General features: G+C 40.6%; 1 protein-coding gene across 1 annotated transcript; it reads left to right on the top strand.

The window, feature by feature from the left end:
* Positions 1-754: 754 nt before the first annotated feature.
* On the top strand, positions 755-19,525 carry LOC127610728 (inactive pancreatic lipase-related protein 1-like). The gene is made up of 14 exons (XM_052081193.1): positions 755-846; positions 1,060-1,149; positions 1,243-1,297; positions 2,476-2,627; positions 2,747-2,863; positions 3,726-3,860; positions 7,562-7,670; positions 7,876-7,995; positions 9,134-9,250; positions 11,146-11,264; positions 16,014-16,143; positions 17,274-17,388; positions 18,826-18,993; positions 19,412-19,525. Exons 3-14 carry the CDS (start codon positions 1,243-1,245, stop codon positions 19,479-19,481), a joined length of 1,407 nt encoding a protein of 468 aa, XP_051937153.1. The 5' UTR covers positions 755-846; positions 1,060-1,149; the 3' UTR covers positions 19,482-19,525.
* The last annotated feature ends 1,061 nt before the right edge of the window (positions 19,526-20,586 follow it).

Raw genomic sequence — 20,586 nt, 5'->3', positions numbered from 1 at the left:
TTTGCTGGTCCAATTTAAAATCACTGTCCAGTTTAAGACCCCAGTTTGAGACTGTTGGCTTTAGACATGAAGCCAGGAGTCCCAAGTTAACAGGATGGGTTGCAATGTTCCTTCTAATTTTTCATGCCTCTGAGATTCACACAAACATCCCGGAGCATTCCTTGGACCACGGTGAGCAGACATGCACACGGCGGTCAAACCCCCCATCACAACTGTTTAAAACCTGCGATCAAAACAAGCTAAGTGATTTAGTATGTTATGAAAAAATTCAAATGACCTTTATATCAAGACAGAACATAATTGAATGGACATTTATGAAACAAATAAAACTGCCCCGATTTTGTTACTTTTATTGAAGCACACTGGTTATTTTAAGCATACTTAATTAAGCTAGTCTGTAATAACTATGGGCGGTTAGCACGTCGGTTTCACAGTGCAGAGTTGAAGGGTTCGATTCTGGCGCCGGCATGTGTGGAGTTTGCATGTTCTCCCTGTGTCTGCCTGGGTTTTCTCCGGCACATCGGTTTCCTCCCACATTCCAAAAACATGCGTCGCAGGCTAATGGAACATGCGAAATTGTCCCTTAGGTGAGTGGGAGCACGGATACGGATGGTTGTTTGTCTCTGTGTGCTCAGCGATTGGCTGGCAACCAGTTCAGGGTGTCCCCCGCCTACAGCCCGAAGACAGCTGGGGTAGGCACCAGCACGCCGGTGACCTTCTGTGTTTGTAATTTCTTCTTGACTTATCTTAGAAGTACAAGCTCTTTGCTGGTTCTGTGAACTTGATGCTTGAGTCAATCAATCAATAACTGGAGATAAGAAGTTTGACTGTATACAAGCAAATAAGGTACGATGGCATACAGTGCATCCAAATTGATGCAATACTCTGTTACGTGCATTATTATGTACGTTTGTAGGTCGGGGGTGCTCACTACAGGTTTCTCCACTCCGCACTGATTACTGTGATCCAAAGTAGAAGGTTGAGACATGTATGAAGCCCATGAATAATTACGTTATATAAGTTGACACGTTTTTCTGCCATCTGCCCGTTTCCCACTAGCTCATGTGAACTAATGCATCTGGCTGCAACATTTAAAGCAGCCCAGACTGAAGACAGTGTTGTTTTGCAGTCTTCTTGCCTGACTTTACGGTAAATGAATTCCATTATTATGCATTGCTTCATCACTTACTTATTTTTTTTGTAAACAAATAACAAAATAATATCCTGTCAATTTAATGTCAGATGTCGCCATTGTGGAGTTTAAGTCTGCTCTGCTTACTTGCTGGTGCATCTTTTGGTAAGTTATCTCTTGATTTTACGAGCCAGAAACATATGATGTTTTTTATTTGTTTGTTTATAGTACAGGTGGATCTCAATAAGTTAGTGTTTTTTAAAGAATTTGAAAATGTGTTGATTCACTGCACATACATCAAAGGTAAAGAATGTTTTCTTTTTCAGACGACTTTTGAGATCGATTTATTATTTATTTATTTTTTTAATCATTGGATTATTATTATTTTATCATTGGACTGTTTGTAAACTTGCAACATTGTAGTTGTCTTTGGCTTTTGACTCAGCATGACTTAGATTTGTTCTTGATTTTACTGTTTGGTGCTTTCTACCGCCTTTATTACCGATTTGTCTTACTGTTTATTGTGCATGTTATCTATCTGAGCTCATCCGCCCCTACACACCTGCCCGGCGCCTCAGGTCTGTGGACCAGTCTTTGTTAGAAGTACCAAGAACTAAACTGAGGCTCAGAGGGGATCGAGCCTTTTCTGTTGCTGGTCCCTGTCTCTGGAATGACCTCCCACTGAACATTCAGCAAGCCTCCTCGCTGCCCATCTTTAAAGCCCTCCTCAAAACCCACTTGTATTCTTTGGCGTTCGACTCAGCATGATTTTACTGCTTGGTGCTTTCTACCGCCTTTATTACCATTTCGTCTTACTGTTTATTGTGTATGTTAAATCGCTCCATGTACAGCACTTTGTATGCAGCGATGGCTGTTTGAAAGTGCTCTATAAATACTGTTGACTTGACTTAATAATTTTCCTATCCTGTTTACACTCACTCGAACAATAATTAAACAGGCAACAAACAAATAGTTGACTGATTTCAAAACTAGTCAGCGATCAATTTATTTTTGTGTGTGTGTGTACAATAATAATACGATGTGATGATGAAAAGTTAATTGACTTTTTGTCGTCACGTCCCTCCGAGGGATGACGTAACTCCAAAGTGTCCCGCAACAAAAATGAGTTGACAGCTGTGTTGTAGATTATTCTACTTAGCAACTATTAAGTGATGTAGTCTTCCTTTTGACTGAAGTTGGCTGGAATAGGACTGTGCCCTGATAAACCAAAACAGACTGAGGGGTATAGAAAACGGATGGTTAGTTGGTCTACTGAGGGCCAGAAACGGACTCCCGCATGCTGTTAAATTTCTGATCTAGCTACTTGTGCTCCATATGTGTAGCTGCCGAGGTCTGTCTCGGTGAGCTTGGTTGCTTTAATGACCAGCCTCCATGGGGGGGAACCACCCAAAGACCTGCCAGTGTCCTCCCATGGGCTGCTGAGAAGTTAGGCACCCGCTTCCTTCTCTTCACCCAAAGAAACCGTTACTACCAGGCAAGGAGGGTGCTCCTCTTCATTTTTATTCCTTTCTCTTTTGACAATATGACAACATGATTCCTTTACCAAGTTACCAGCCCTAAAGCAGGTTGCTAAGCTGTCACTGAACCTTCCAGGAGATCAAGACTGACAATATCCATGCGTCAAACTATGGCGGTATGAGAAAGACTCGATTCATCATTCCTGGTTATCTGCATAAAGGAGATGAGGACTGGCCACAAGAGATGTGCAAGGTTAGAAAACTGCTCGAGTCACCCAGTTGGGCCTTGAATTTCACTGCATGTCACTCAGCTTAAATATATGCCGTTTGAAATTGAGTTTACATGAAAAAGTTGAAATATATTAGATGAGAATAAAGTCAAAACATTTTTACATAAAAATCTTGATAGGATGGGACATGAGCTTGATAATTAAACTAACCCACCATAGGGATTTCTTAAGAACACCATTAACATATTTATTTCATTTCCTAATGTTCTCTGAATTGAATTGAATGTGAAACTGTGTCATTATATTTTTTAAAAAAGCATGTTTTCCAAGGCTATTTTTATTCAAATAATTCTCCACAAATGTCCACAAAATCATATTTCAGTTGGCTATGTGCATAATTTGGCAGGTCTCGAGAGGAAAACAACAGCTGCTCAGAATGATGCACTTACCATTGTGATGGAATTCTACATCCATGTGTTTCAATTACGACTATTCCCATAACATATTGGCGTTTGGGGGAGGGATTATTCCTTTTCCTAAATAAAACTCGAGCAGTGTTCAAGTGAAAAGCTCGACTCTGCGTGTACAAACTCACTTTCCAAAACTGCCAAATCTGTATTCAGATTTTAAAATTAGATTCAGGTTTTTAAAACGGAAAATACAACACAAAGCAGCAGGAGTAAAGTGCACTTATGGAAATCTCATGATATGATGTGATTGTATCTACTGGTCTTTGAAGTATGAATCAGTGAAGTGGTGCATGCCTTTTAGGCAGACTCTGCAAAAAGTTTGGTTGTGTCGTTTCAGTGAAGCAACCCACTTCATACCTAAAAGTAAAATTTTAATATCGCTTGAGGAAAATGACAACTTCCTTCCAATATCCAGGTTATGCTGAAGTGGGAGAATGTGAACTGCATTGCTGTGGAGTGGAAAAAGGGTGTGGGGACTCAGTATGCCCAGGCTGCCAATAATGGCAGAGTGCTGGCTGCACAGGTGGCATTTATGATGACATTTCTCATGGTACATTCTCTGACCCTTCACACTCACAAACTGCACAAACTATTATTCTGGGAGATTATTTTTCATGAGAGATTTATGGGGAGATGTGAACATGAACTAAATGAATGAAACATTGGTAAAAGCACATGGCAAATATATTTTTGGAATAGTACGACAATGTCAGAAAAACAACTAAACTCATCAGCCATCGCTGAATACAAAGTGCTGTACATGGAGCAATTTAACCTATATAATAAACAGTAAAACAAATTGGTAATAAAGATGGTAGAAAGCACCGAAACAGTATATGCAATGAAAAAATAACATGAATCAAAACATGACTGGAGTCATCTAATCAAACCGAATCATTTCCATCCATCCATCCATTTTCACATCTGCTTATCCTTACGAGGGACGCGGCCGTGCTGGAGCCTAACCCAGCTGTCTTCGGGCAGTAGGCAGGGGACACTCTGAACTGGTTGCCAGCCAATCTCAGACCGCACATAGACAAACAACCATTCACACTCACAGTCACACAGAGGAACATTTTAGGGTATCGTATTTTCCGCACTATAAGGCGCACCGAAAAGTCTTCCATTTTCTTAAAAGCTCACGGGGGCGCCTTGTGTATGGTCATTATGGTAATATGTCAACCCCAAGATGGCTCCTTGCTGGAGACATGCTTACAATGTTATAACTTGCTGTTGGTTCAATGAACTGTGTTGCAGCTCCAGAAAAAGGAGAGTTGTGGTGTTGTTTTTTTTAAAACGCACACTTTATTAATGGTTTTTACAGTCTCAACAAATACAGGTACATCTTTGTCTGTCTCCGTTGCCTTCTCTTCTTCTGTTCGACTCGAGAGGCGTTCTTGACCGCCTCGGAAAAACGTTAATTGACTATTCCTTCAATGAAACTACGAAAATTTAAAATAATGCATCAACACAGAAATTCAAGCGAGGAAATCACAAAATAAATTTGATAGCCCCACTACAGAATTTATTTTGTGATTTCCTCGTTTGTGAAGACAGTACACAACAAAGGAATAAATAACAAACACTTCTGAGACAGTCCAGTCTACCCCATTTTACTGACATCTGATCGTTCTGTTGCCGCTACGCTCAAGGAAATGCCGAAATAAATTCTGTCGGGGGGGGGGGGCTATAGAATTCATTTTGTGATTTTCTGTTTTGATGCATTACTGTATTTTCCATTTTCATAGTTTCAGTGAAGTAATCGTTGATTTTCGTTTTTTGGAGGTGGTCATGAACGCCTCTCGAGTCTAACGAAGAAGAGAAGGCACGGAGACGACAAAGACAAAGACGTACCTGTAGCTCTATCTAGTGGATGCATTGTAGATTGCACAATATAGTCCAGTGCGTGCAATAAAAATAAAAAAATTACAAAATAGGCTTTTCATTGAAGGTGCGCCTCATAATCCAGTGCACATTTTAGTGCGGAAAATACGGTATTCAATTAACCTAGCATGCATGTTTTTGGAGTGTGGGAGGAAACTGGAGAAAGGCAGACTATACCCTGAAGTGGTCACCAGTCAGTCGCAAGGTTGGCAGGCTGATTGAACCCTCAAAGTTGTCTCTAGGTGTGAGTGTGAGTATGAATGGTGGTTTGTCTATGTGTTCCTTGCGATTAGCTGGCACTCAGTCCACGGTGTACCCCGCCTAAGCTCCAGGATGACCCTCGTGAGGATACAGCAGTTCAGATAACGTGTGTGTGTGTGTGTGTGTGTGTGTTTGTGTGTACGCGTGTGTGTGTGTGTGTGTGTGTGTGTACGCGTGTGTGTGTGTGCGTGTGTGTGTGTGTGTGTGTGTGTGTGTGTGTGTGTGTGTGTGTGGATAGTGTGCGTGTAAATAAATATATACACACATGCACACGCACACACATTACTCACAAAAAGTGAGGGAGATTTGGCTTTCAGGTGGCATTTCAGGACGAATATAAAATGCATTCAAATCTTTACAGGTAAACTTAAGTTGACCTTTTCTAAGCTTATGAATACATTGAATGTTCAACTGTTAAATGTTTCAGGAGATTTGCACAAGTTGCTGTTGTCTCTGTTCATGGAAAGATTCAAATTCAGGTGTTTGATCCTTGAATCAACCAATAAAAGTTGTGGTTCAACTAGAGCTGGTGTTTAAACAGTCGCCGTCACCCTGCTGTTCCCATTTTGACGTCATAAGACCAAGACGACACCTAACGATGGATCAACAGTACCTTGACATTGTGATGCTTCCAACAGGACATTCTCAGACGGAAGTGTCACAGAGTGCCATTAGCCGGTTGCAACAGAGATACCGAGAGACTGGAAGAGTCACAGAAAGATGTAGAAGTGGACATCCTTTGGCTACATCCCACGCTACATAGTGCACAATGCCCTGAAAAAAACGGATGATGAATGCAACTCAACTCCACGGTTGTGAGAGCACCGAAGTTTCACGTCAAACCATTCGAAACCATTTCCATCAGCGTGGTCTACGTGCTAGACGACCTGTAAAGGTACTTGACCACACCACCAGATGCAGGCGTCATCGTCTTGCATGGGCCAGGGAGCAGAGAGATGAGAAACCAGTGGCCCCTCGGTGCATTTCTCTGATGAAAGTTGATTCGACATTGAGTAGAAATGATGGGTGCCAACCATGTTGGAGATGTCAAAAAGAGCTCTATGCATCAGCTACTGTTGTCATCAGATGAGCTTTTGGTGGTGGCTTAATTACCATGTGGGCAGGTGTGTCCGGTCGGTAGAGAACAGGCCTACACTTTGTGAATGGTACAGTGACAAGCCCATACTACCCGAATAACATTATTAATCCAGTGATTGCACCCCGGCATGAACACCACAAGCCTAATTTCATCTTCATGGACAACAATGCTCTCGCTTAGCACAGTCACATCATCAGGGAACGGCTGTTGGACAATGGTATACCTCCAATGGAATGGCCTGCACTTTCTCCAGCCCTGAGTCCTATTGAAAACCTGTGGGATCCGCTGAGTCAGCATGTTGAGGCTCGAAACTCCGCACCCCAGAATCTCAATGACCCAATTGTTGCCCTTCAAGTAGAGTGGGATGCCATGCCTCAGCAGACAATAAGTCGACTTGTGAAAAGCATGAGACGTCATTGTCACACTGTAATTGATGCTGAATGGCACATGCCGAGTTATTGAGACAATGATTTTTTTTGTTATGGTACACCCACCATTGTTGTTAACTTTTGTTTCAATGAATTATTTGAGATGAGGAAATCATCAGTGCACCCTTCTACTAAAATGTCCTCCTTTCATAATATGATATCACTGTCGCATGAACTTTTTACATCTTCCATAAATGTCACCTGGAATCCAAATATCCCTAACTTTTTGTGGGTAGTGCGTGCATTTATATAAACCTATTATGACAAATAATGAATATACAGAATTCTATAAAATATTATATAAAACATTAGGACATTTCAGTATTTTGAACTTGGATGGCTGGATTTACCCACTTTTAACAGCAATTCTATTTCATCAAAATCAATTTGAGTTCTGCCAATTTACATCTTTATTTTCTACACTGTGCATACATTACACATGTATGCTGTCATAATGATCCCAAATTTGATTGCAAAACAAAACGTAGGGATTTTCAAGCATAAAGAAAGGTTCAACAACATTTTGTTGTCAACAGCTGGTGGTACAGTATGATTAACTTCAATATATTTCCTGGCCAGAGCAACTACAAGCAGACAGCGAATCAGTTCCAAATGATTGGTCATAGCCTTGGCGCTCATGTTGCTGGAGAAGTTGGGAGCAAAATCAGCGGCCTTGCACGCATCACCGGTAAACCCATCGCACACACAACCCCATTCTTAGCTTCTTTTTTTTTTAGGTCTATACATGCTCTGCATTTTGTTCATCTAAAAGGCAGTCCCTGTCCATGTTAAAATTATTTGGTAATACCAACATTTGTGAGTAAGAGAACCAGAGCAATGCCAGCGTGTGTCATGATCTGCTTTCTTTTTTTTTTTTTTTGGTCACTCCGCAGGACTGGACCCAACTGAGCCATACTTCCATGACACAGATGCAGCAGTGCGCCTGGACGCAACTGATGCCACCTTTGTAGATGTCATTCACACTGACGGACATCCTTTTGGCACAAAACTTGGTATCGAATTCATTGATAGAAATGATGAAAGTGGACATTGGGTTTATGGATTGGATAAATATGAATCTATTTACTCGCACAATGTGAGTACTTAATTTAGTGACGTCATTCCAGCTTTTTTGCGCAAGTTCAAACAGACTTTATATTGAATAAGAACCATACTCATAAGACAGTATTCATACATTAAGGAGTCCTAACTTCTGCCTCAACCAACAGGTTTGCGAGAGACACATTTGGTAGAGATGAGAATATGTTGTGATAGAAATCTGCACATTGCGATAGATTACCCGGTGGGATGGATATTATGTTTAATGATATGTAACACTTTAACAGTAAGGTCAGACAAGTTTAAATGTCCTTCCTAATCTTTAGAATGGTTTCACAGGGACTCTCAAGCTGAAGGTTCATGCTCCTAACTGTTTTTTTTGGAGACTCAGAAAAGCACAGACAGATGATCTGACTTCTAACATCGCTTCTTGTGATTTTTGTTTTTAGAGAGTATTTAGAGACTTCTTGTAGCCACAGCCTGAAAAATGGCAGTTTAAAAAAAATGATAGGAGTCATTGGATTTGAAATTGTCTTCCTTGACTTCTGTTATGTGCGGGATTTACTGCTCATGTCTTGATCCAAAGACATTTTTGATTCTTTTTAAATAAAAAAAAAAAAAACATATACAAAAAGAGCGGGCGGCCCGGTAGTCCAGTGGTTAGCACGTCGGCTTCACAGTGCAGAGGTACCGGGTTCGATTCCAGCTCCGGCCTCCCTGTGTGGAGTTTGCATGTTCTCCCCGGGCCTGCATGGGTTTTCTCCGGGTGCTCCGGTTTCCTCCCACATTCCAAAAATATGCATGGTAGGCTGATTGAACACTCTAAATTGTCCCTAGGTGTGAGTGTGAGTGCGGATGGTTATTCGCCTGTGTGTGCCCTGTGATTGGCTGGCAACCGATTCAGGGTGTCCCCCGCCTACTGCCCGGAGACGGCTGGGATGGGCTCCAGTACCCCCCGCGACCCTAGTGAGGATCAAGCGGTACGGAAGATGAATGAATGAATGAATGTACAAAAAGATGAATAATTACACTGCTCTAAAATGTAATTGATCTTAGTTTATGTATTCATTTTTTTTTTTTTCAAACGTGCAGGTCTTGGGATGTCCCAACCCATTGGCCATATTGACTTCTACCCCAACGGAGGAGAGCTGATGCCTGGCTGCAAAGCAAACAAAGGAAATCCAAAAGACCTGGATGCTATCTGGGAGGGTAAGTTGAACTGACATGCAAAACACAAAAATATTCGTAGGAGCTGGGAGCTTAATGGGCTCACTTGGAAGAAAATGATGAGTTTGTCTTTTCTTTTTCTTTTCTGTTTTTAAGCCAACAAATCATGTTCAATACTGTTTTGTACAGCTAATCCAACGGGTCCACAAAAGTACAACATTGAAGTTGTGACTTAAGACTCACAACATCAATTAATTATCGTTGCTGCAACGAGATGAGAAAATATTTTTTTAAAAAAGGGGGTGAGGGTTCTTATGTTTTGTGCTGAGTCAGTACCTTGGGCTGGGTGTTTCGTGTGTATCGACTTGTTCTTTGTTAGCCCCAATTCCTCACGTGTCCTAGGTACAACTGCCTCTCAATTAGTGCATCCAAATTAGTTCCTCACCAGAACCATCATCGATCCATTTCATTCGTGTCCACTATTCAATCGTATGTTAAGGAACTTCACCATACTTTGTTTTGATTCATTCATTTACAGTATTTATTTGGGCTGTACCAAGGCAGTGGGAATTTGGGAGTATTTACTCCAATCGTGCCATATTGTGTCGTGTGAACGCTGCGATAGTACTCGCTTGTCCCCCTCGTGATATTACTCGCTTGTCACCCTTGTGATAATACTCGTGTTTCCACCATGTGATAGTACTTGCTTGTCCTCCTCATGTTAATCCTCGCTTGTCCCCCCCGTTATTGCACTTGCTCGTCTCCCCCAGTGATAGCACCTTATTTTCTGCACTATCAGGAGCTTTGGATTCAAGGTGCACCTTCAATGAATGGCCTATTTTAAAACTGTTCATATATAGGGTGCACTGCAGTGTAAAGCGCAGAATAGAAGCTACCATAGTGGCTGCGGTTGCGCGATGCATCCACTAGATGGAGGTGTGCTAAAGGGAATACAATACAATCCAACAAACTTTATTTATTTTGAGCCTTCATAACCGCTGTAGCTGTAACAAAACCATGAGAACTAGTCACAAATAGACACTGCAAAACGACAAACACAAAAGTTCCGAAGACAATTTAAAAAAAAGGTACATAAACCTCGTGGGCTCATATCCACAAGGGGCTAAATATCCTTTGAAGTCTTGCTTGTCTCCTTTGTCCTTCATTCCATGTTTTATGTTATGTGTTGTGTTTATTATTTTATTTTATATTAACTGTTTTGTGAAGCGCTTTGTTACAGCTGCCGCTGTTGTGAAAGCGCTATATAAATCAGCATGTATTGTATTGTATTGTATTAAGTCAGTAGTTAATGATGCTTTTGGGGTTATCTTCGTTTCATCATGGCTGTGCAGAGCTCACAAAGTAGTTGTCTGTCTGAGTGTGCGTTGACGAATGCACATGACAATTAGTGTCAGGCAGAACTCTTTATGCTCCAACTGGTTCCTGCTAATAATCCCCACTACATGGCATAGGAACACTAACAGGGAATCAACTCAATGGGGAATATGAAGAGACTGTGACACCATATATTGCATAAATCGGATCAGATTATTGGGCGCACTGGCGGCTTTTGGGAAAATAGGATGCTTTTAAGTGCACCTTGTAGTGCGGAAAATATGGTACTCGTACCCAGCCCCACCCCGCTGATCGTACACGCTAGATACTCCAAACCATGGTAGTTGACCAACCACTATTTGCTCCTCCCCAACTCCCAGACTTGTGCTAGACTCTTCCTCAGTCGCCATCATGAGGAAGTGTCGTAACGCTGTGTCCCTCAGCTCCATCAATAGGCTTGACCTTTTCAGACAAGGATTTGGAATTTGCAATTGGTCATCATGTGCAGTCTTCAAACACTGTGAAAACCAAAAAGAAATAAACCGACTTACTCACTTACTTTTTTGCCCTCGCGGCGCTCTAATATATCTTTTCTCTGCCAGGTACGAACAGGTTTGATGCCTGCAATCATATCCGTGCCTACCAGTACTACGAGGAGAGTATTCTTAAATCTCAAGGCTTTGTTGGGTTCCCTTGCTCCGATGCAGCCACTTTCGCAGCTGTAAGTATTTTTACTCAAACTGACCCATTAAGGGATAACGCTTACCGACTGTTTCCAGGGGGTTCGCTGTTTATGGCACAGTTAGATTTTTAAAGCAGCAACCTAACCTGACCCAAATGTGTACAGACCATAAATCGGTGCACGCTTTGGTGCAGTAGTAAAATCATACCTACAGGAATTATCGGCATAAAAACTTGTAGATTATAAATGTAAAGCAAACAAATGAAAAGCAGTCAGTACAGTCTGTAGTCAACTGTGTGTGTTTTGTGCCACGTGCTGATATGTTCTTATGCCACAAAATGCCCTAGCAAGGGATCGGCATTAACCGAGCATGCCCAATACATTGTATCTTTTGTCATATCAAATGCTCAACAAAATAATCAATATATTTATTTAGTGCTTCTTCATCAATGACCACGAACTCTTCCACATATATATTACCTAAATCAAGTCCTTGTAGCACATGAATTGTTCTTGTAAAAGTTAATTTTATGTTTAGTACGGTATTTGCAAATCTGTGTAAAATATCTGCAAGCATCTACTTTTCTCCAACCACAGACAGTGAGCGTAGGACTTTATTGTTTTTTTTTACTTTCATTCCTTGTAACTTGAACTTTCAATATAGAAACATTAAAGTAATTACTAGATATTGTAATATGGGGTGATATCAGCTGCAGATGAGGATTTTTTTTTTACACTGGCCAAAGGTAATTGGTCACCTTATCATTACACCAAAGACAAATGAAAATAGAGGAAAGTTGAATAGGTTTGTGCTGCGATACCTAGTGCCCTGAGGCACAGCCATGCTGGAACTGAAAGAGTCCGCTCAGCAAACAATTGTCCAAAATGTCTTGGTATTCTTTTGGATGAAGCAAGATGTGGAAATTAAATGCATCTCCATACTTGGATTCATTCTGTGTCATTTTGGCTGCCCGTGTAAAAAGTGTGTCCGAGCTTTGTGAAAGAATTGGAGAAGAGTGGAAGGGTGGTATGTCCATCGCAGCGTGTTTATGGAGCCACCACCTGTTGCGGTAATGTGACACCGATACGGCTGTGAACAATTTATTTGCTTTTAGAAGTTGATTCGGTGAGGTTGGATTTTTGTTGCAGCAGAGGGGAGATATAAACAGGCTTCCTTTGTGTCTTCCATTGGGACAACTTGTATCTGCAGCTGTTGGTGATAATGGCACTTTATCCTGCCTTTGATCAAAGCCAGCATTGTGTATGCTCCATGTTATTCCTCGAAGCTGGGAGATGCTGGGCAAAACATATCCATTGGGTTCCCACACAGTTACTGTACATGCAATACATGGAGAAAATAAATTGATGACTTTGTCAGTTAGTGTTTGCAAAGAACATTCTTGTGCAGCACACCAAGACAGAAAGGCCCTTTTCTGCTTCAGCGGGGCTACGCCATATCCGTAAAGACGTTAATCGATGACTAACCCTACCTTTTAACTCACCTCACCATGTTCTTATAAAGTCAGCCCTGAGTGTAAATGCTTTTAAATCCAGGTTATAAATGATACTTCCCCTACCCCCGGAGCTGTGATTAAGGGGTAATAAAGCACTGTTCATTCTTTTGGTCATTTTTGGAAACTATCGTATTTTCTGCACTATAAGGGGCTTCAGTTCATAAGGCGCACCTTCAATGAATGGCCTATTTCAAAACTGTTTTCAAACTTAGGGTGCACTGTATTTCCAGGTGCATAGAAACTCAAATGTTAATATTAATAATAATAATAATAATAATACATTCATTTATAAGCGTCTTTCAAGACACTCAATGATACTTTACAACCGAAACAAGAACAATAAAACCATAGATACAATTATAAATAACAAAAGGAGAGATGAATTTAAACTGAATATGCGATTTTAAATCACAATTTTAATAAGATATCCTTTATCCTTTATTCGTCCCACAATGGGGAAATTTACAGTATACAACATACAGGAATATAAAGAGACTGTGTAACACCATGTATAAGGCGCATCGGATTATAGGGCGCACTGTCGGCTTTTGAGAAAACTAAATACTTATAGTGCGGAAAATAGATTACTTTTTATTTCTAGACTTTGCTTTTAAATGTCTTCAACACTTTTGTTTGCAAATGCTTTTAAATGTATTTTTGATGATGTGAAGTACATTGAAATCCCTTGTGTGAAATGTGCTCAATAAATAAAGCTGCCTTGCCTTATCTTTCCAGGGAAAATGTTTGTCACATTCCGGTTTTTCGGTCTGGCCAGCAGGTGGCAGGAGCGGTCTCCCTAGCACACCTGCTGGCAATCATTAATCAATAGAGACACTATTTAAGGACTCCTACGTTCTACACCTGTTGTGGGAGTATTGTTTATGGCATTGCTTACCTCGTTGCTCATTGACTAGTGGCTTTTGACCTCGTCGTGTTTTCGCGTGTAGTCTCGGTACCAAGTTTGTGTGTAAGTACCATTTTGTTTTGATGATCTGGCTTTTCTTGCGTGTACAAAGTGTTACATAGTTTTTCGTTCGTAGTTTGTGGCTTTACTTTCCTTTTCTTGCTCTTTTGTGCAAGCTCCTTTTGTTAGTCGTTTTTGATTTACCTCCTGGTCCTCATTGTGGACCAGCGCTTTATGTTCTCGCTTATTTTCGATTCGATTTGGACATTAAATTGTCTTTACATCGGAGACCTTGTTTTTGTCTACGTTTTTTGGATCCCCCTCCCTAACTCGGTTTACCCGAGTTCGTAACAGAATACTCCCACACCAAAATGGATCCTGTAGACATTAACAAGATCATGACCGCCTTGACCAGCCAGGGGCGATTAGTGGGCCAGCAACGACAGGAGCTCACGGAGCTCCGGGAGGCAGTCGCCGTCCTAGCCCAGCGGCTGGAAATATTGTGTTTTAATATTGATTTTAAATCACAATTTTAATAAGATATCCTTTATCCTTTATTCGCCCCACAATGGGGAAATTTACAGTATACAACATACAGGAATACAAAGACTGTGTAACACCATATATAAGGCGCATCGGATTATAGGGCGCACTGTCGGCTTTTGAGAAAACTAAATACTTATAGTGCGGAAAATGGATTACTTTTTATTTCTAGACTTTGCTTTTAAATGTCTTCAACACTTTTGTTTGCAAATGCTTTTAAATGTATTTTTGATGTGAAGTACATTGAAATCCCTTGTGTGAAATGTGCTCAATAAATAAAGCTGCCTTGCCTTATCTTTCCAGGGAAAATGTTTGTCACATTCCGGTTTTTCGGTCTGGCCAGCAGGTGGCAGGAGCGGTCTCCCTAGCACACCTGCTGGCAATCATTAATCAATAGAGACACTATTTAAGGACTCCTACGTTCTACACCTGTTGTGGGAGTATTGTTTATGGCATTGCTTACCTCGTTGCTCATTGACTAGTGGCTTTTGACCTCGTCGTGTTTTCGTGTGTAGTCTCAGTACCAAGTTTGTGTGTAAGTACCATTTTGTTTTGATGATCTGGCTTTTCTTGCGTGTACAAAGTGTTACATAGTTTTTCGTTCGTAGTTTGTGGCTTTACTTTCCTTTTCTTGCTCTTTTGTGCAAGCTCCTTTTGTTAGTCGTTTTTGATTTACCTCCTGGTCCTCATTGTGGACCAGCGCTTTATGTTCTCGCTTATTTTCGATTCGATTTGGACATTAAATTGTCTTTACATCGGAGACCTTGTTTTTGTCTACGTTTTTTGGATCCCCCTCCCTAACTCGGTTTACCCGAGTTCGTAACAATGTTTCCCGTGCGCTGATGACAATAGTGGCTGCAGTTGCACTATGCACCCACTAGACGGTGCTACGCTAAAGGGAATACAATACAATACAATACATCTTTATTTATATAGAGCAGGGGTCTCCAAAGTTGGTCCTCAAGTCCGCTGTCCTGCTTGCTTTGGAGCTCTCCCAGGAGTAACACACCTGATTCAAGTACCGTAATCAGGATCGTTCGAATGCTGCCTCAGAGCTGGCTGATGAGATGATCATCTGAATTAGGTGTGTTGTAACCGTGAGGGCTAGAAAACAGGCAGGACAGTGGCCCTCCAGCTGAACATGCCTGATATAGAGCCTTCACAACCGCTGCAGCTGAAACAAAACCGGTCCCAAACACGGTCATGAAACATATAAATACAAATGGCATTACAAAACAATAAATGAAAGACAAAAGCTATGAAAACAATTGATTCAATAAAAAGGCAGACAAACCTCATGGGCTCACATCCACAAGGGGCAGTCATGCTTGTCTCCTTCGTCCTTGGTTTAGTCAGTAGTTAACTATGATATTTGTATTATCTTTGTTTAATAATGACTGTACATAGCTCACAAAGTATTGGTAGTTGTCTGTTTGAGTGTGTGTTGGCGAAATCCCATGCCAATGAGTGTCGGACAGAAACCTTTTAGGTTATAATTGCTTCCTGCTAATAATCACCACTAGATGGCATATGAACACTAACAGGGAAACAACTCAATGGGGAATATAAAGAGACTGTGTAACACCATATATAAGGCGCATCGGATTATAGGGCGCACTGTCGGCTTTTGAGAAAACTAAATACTTTTAGGTGTGCCTTATAGTGCGGAAAATAGATTACTTTTTATTTCTAGACTTTGCTTTTAAATGTCTTCAACACTTTTGTTTGCAAATGCTTTTAAATGTATTTTTGATGATGTGAAGTACATTGAAATCCCTTGTGTGAAATGTGCTCAATAAATAAAGCTGCCTTGCCTTATCTTTCCAGGGAAAATGTTTCCCGTGCGCTGATGACAAATGCCCTCTGATGGGCCTTTATGCGGACAGGTTCCCCTTGACTAATACGACCTCACAGACAAAGTACTTCCTCAACACTGGCAATGCTAAACCCTTTGCACGTAAGTACCTTGGTGAACCCAGAATATATGACCATTGTAAAAAACTGGCAATGAGCATCCACACTCAAATGAGAATACAACATATTTGGTCCACAATAGCGATGCCTCAAATTTCATATCGCTTCAACCGACAACCACAACAATGAACTTTTTAATACCATTGTTAAGGTGTCATATATGCACTGATTGTTATTGTCGCTGTAACGGAAATGATGTCAGGATCATTTTGTTTTCATATATACTATAACAGGTATGTGTCGAATCCAAATGCAGTACTGTACACCAAACTATGGTTGGCAACATTTTTTTTATGTCAGCTTTGACAGTTCCAGAGGCAAACAGCTTAGTAGCTAAGCATTTCAATTTTAAGTTTAAATGACTTCAAGTAAGAGTCTCAAAGTTCAAGAATCCATAGGTAGCAGGACAGGGATATTGACGATGTGATATTTTTACAGCAGAATATAGTCACACTGAAAACGAAAAGTGCAAAAACAGAAGTTGTGTTTTTTTTCCCCCCAGAATGTGAAATATGAGCATGAACTTTTCAATCCGATGCACAATGTTAGTATCACGGGGGTTGACTTGTGGGTTTGAATCTGTGCTCCGGCCTTTCTGTGCGAAGTTTGCATGTTCTTCCACTTCCTGCATGGATTTTTCTCTGGGTACTCGGATTTCCTCCCACATTCCAAAAACATGCACTGAAGGTTGATTGATCACTCTAACTTGTCCTTAGGTGTGATTGTGAGTGTGAATGGGTTTTCATCTGTGTGATTGGTTGGCAACCAATTCAAGGTGTATCAAGTCAGCTGGGCTTGGCTCCAGCACACCTGCGATAATCGTGAGCATAAAGCGGTTGGTTCAAATAATGGATGGATGCACAATGTTACTTAAATGATCAGTGACTGACAACCATTTGACAGCCACAGCAGGTATGGGAAATCACTTTAAGGTGCTACGTCGTTTATTGGTTGTGCCAATGTTTTTTCATGACAAATGTTCTTTAAACATACATCATTAGAAAGGTGTCATAAAAATTGTCAATAGCATTGAGAAAAAGTAAAAAATTCACATTGACCTTGAAATTTTGAGATCATCTGAACACTTTTTTTTAAAAATGTATTTGTTACTAGGTTACAGCTACAATCTGAAGCTAACTTTGGATGGTCCCAGCTGGTCTAACCCTGGCTTCATGTATGTGGCTCTTGCCGGACAAAGCGGCAGCACAAAGGAATACAGACTTCACGTGTAAGGCATTTCAGAAAATTATGAACGCTCTCATCAGTTTTGTTTCAGGAAATCACAAACTGTCCCGAATTTCCTCCGGTCTGTGCTTTAAAAAGTAGGATTTTAAAATGGTCCAAGAAATGAATTCAGTTGGCTTGTTTCCAGTCGCGTTGCTTTGAGCCAAGCCTTCTTCCAGGTCGATTTGACTGTCAATATGCGACAATGCCATTGGCCAGTCTACAGTCTGGAGGAAGATCTCTGAAAACATTCAAAGCAATAAATCGATGAATCAATCAAACAAGATACTTTAGATACATTTGAGGAGGGACTTGCCCAAAGGACATGAATGGTGACTAATACCACACAAACACGGGATTTATTATTATTAAAACTGAAATGGAACACGATCCATTCCACAACACTGGTCAACTTCAGATTTGTTTGTATTTTGAAACTAATTAAAATGGAAATAAAAAACAATTAGTTCTCAACTCAACTGTATTTATCGAGCACTTTCAAACAGCCATTGCTGCATACAAAGTGCTGTACATGGAGCCATTTAACATATATACAACAATAAAGCAATAATCAGTAACAAAGATGGTAGTAGGCACCAAACAGTAAAACTGAGATCAAATCTGAGTCATTTGTTGATTCTAAATGTAATCTTTAATCTTTTGTACCTGCACGAGTAATGCCTGAAGTACTATCGGTAATTGTCACCAGTCACACAAATGTGAAGAACATATGCAGTTCAAAACATAAAAAAACAACACAACACTCCACTTTAACAAGTATTAAGACACCACTGGACTCTTCCTGGAGTTTTATAACAGTTTATATTCTCTGCATGTTGTTCTCCTCTTCACAGTCCGTGTTAAGACTGTGAAATGTTGCCCCCAAAAAAACAAAAAGACAGAGAACAAGCTAAATGTGCCAAATAATGCTTTACGTTCTTATACTGTAAGTTATGTGGAGAGAAAAAATGCAAAATGCAAATGTTGGTGCGGCTATATAAAGATTAAAATTACAGATTTGTATGATTTCAGGGGCTTCAGAGGTTCCACGGTCAAGACTTCACAGCCAGAGGAGAAGCTAGAGAGCAATAAAATATACATATATATTCTTAAATAAAATAATAATAATATTTTTTTGTATAAACCCGTTTGAACTGGCCGCTCGGTGATCAGTGCAGGAGGTTACATAGGACAGTTTTGTCACCACAATTTAAATCACAATATCTCCTCATTATGGCTACCTCTTGAACATTTCTGGGCAATATTATTATTGTATGCCACTTGCCATAAATAGGGTGAGCTGAAGCTTTTCCAAGCTGACTTTGGGGGGACACAAAGGTCAAAACGATTGTAGCAAGAAAAAAGACCCAGACAAAACTTAATATTGAGAATCAAAACAAAGTCCAACAATTCCTCAAATCCGTGTCCTTTCTGTTTTCAGGGGCACTATGAAGCCAGGAAAGGTCTACGAAGTGCATATTGACGCCGAGGTTGACGTAAGTCCCGTAAAGGAAGTCAAATTTCGGTGGAACAACCACATCCTCAACCCCTTGAATCCCAAATATGGAGCGTCGAAAGTGGAGTTGCTGAGGGCAAAAGACAAGAAAGTGTAAGAAAAACAAATGTGATTACTTGAAGAAGAGAAAACATCCCCACATTATCATATCACTTTACTTTCCCACGCGTGTGCCCACATCGCCACTTTTTCTTTAAACCTACAAAACAAAACAGATGATTGGATTCGAGTTCAACTGCTTTCTCCAAGTCAATATGCCGAAGTACTCTGTTTGGCCAGTTGATGGCAGCATTGGACTGTCATCAAAGGAGTGTACACGTATGTTGGAGGAAACAGGCACAACCCTCCTTGAATATTTAGTCAATTAAATGTATATGTTTTGGCATGTGAGTGCTCCCCTAATGAATATTTCTCTTCATTTTAAAGAATAAGGTTAAATACACTTACAACGTCAATGTCAATTTGAGTCTTTAAACATTGTATGTTAATGTCTGTTTTTGCTTTGTTTCAGCACTCTCTTCTGTGGAACACAAAACGTCGCAGAGAACGTGATTCAATCTGTGCTTCCATGCCAAGCGTAATCACGATTAACGCAAATGGCCTATCAATAAATATCATGAATTCAGTTTATTAACATTTTCTTCAAATTAATGTGGATGCCTGACAACATGATATCTTACGTATACATCTCACATGTTCAGTTTACACTGCACTGTATGTCTAATACTTCACACCACATACAGGACCAGACTGTTCATACTCAGGCATGCAATGAGAAATTCAGAGTGAAAGAGCCATGGGGGCGGGGCAGTGCCATGCTCAACGGTACCTCAACAATAACCAGCAAGCAGCTCAAAGAGGAAATCGAACGTGGGCCCTCTGACTCCACAACGCACGTCCTTACAGATGAGCGACTGCTGCCTGCAGATACAGCAGACGAAACCAAACCTTGTTCAAAATTGTAGCAATTGTATCCCACTGGTGGAATAAAAATTGGACACATGGGTGAATCCTGCAAAAGATTTAAAACCACAGATTTCTCCTGCTACTTTCCGTACTTCTGTTCTTAATCAGAGCACAACCTAAATGGGAACAGGACATTAGTTTGTAGTTTGTAATGACTTGCCATAGATTGCTTTCAAATTTCAACCAAGAATATAAGACGGGTAGAAAGTTCTTTGAGATATACTGTAATTACATATAGCCAACACTTTCTACATGAGTTCTGCATTTCACAGGGAGTCCATGCGGGGAAGCTATAAAAGTCACAATCTGAGCTTTCCTGTCATTTGATTAGACGATAACAATGGGCTACAGCCTAAAGGTCACAAAAAGATTTTCTTGATGTTGTACACGTGGTGTGGAGTGGAGAAAACACTTATGGATGTCTGACTTTGCAGCTTCCACGGTACACTTCTTTTTATTTATCCCCAAGAGTGTCAGATTTACGGAAAGTTGCGGACAGAATATAATTGGGCTCCAGAAACATGAACTTGGAAAGAATGAACAAACAAATTGGGGCCCCCGGTCTGAGACTTTGTCCAACAGGATCCCATGGATATGGAAAAGGTGGTTAAATGAGCAAGATTGGCGGTTTTTAAGACAGAAGCAAACTTGGAAAGAGCAATAAAATTAGTGCACTTGGAGAAACGGTCAACAATGGTAAGTATTACGGCCTTGCGAGGA

This window comes from Hippocampus zosterae, chromosome 11 (genome assembly GCF_025434085.1).
Source record: "Hippocampus zosterae strain Florida chromosome 11, ASM2543408v3, whole genome shotgun sequence".
NCBI classification, from domain to species: Eukaryota; Metazoa; Chordata; class Actinopteri; order Syngnathiformes; family Syngnathidae; genus Hippocampus; species Hippocampus zosterae.
Note: the sequence above shows the minus strand (reverse complement) of the source record. Positions and strands in the feature narration are given on the sequence as shown.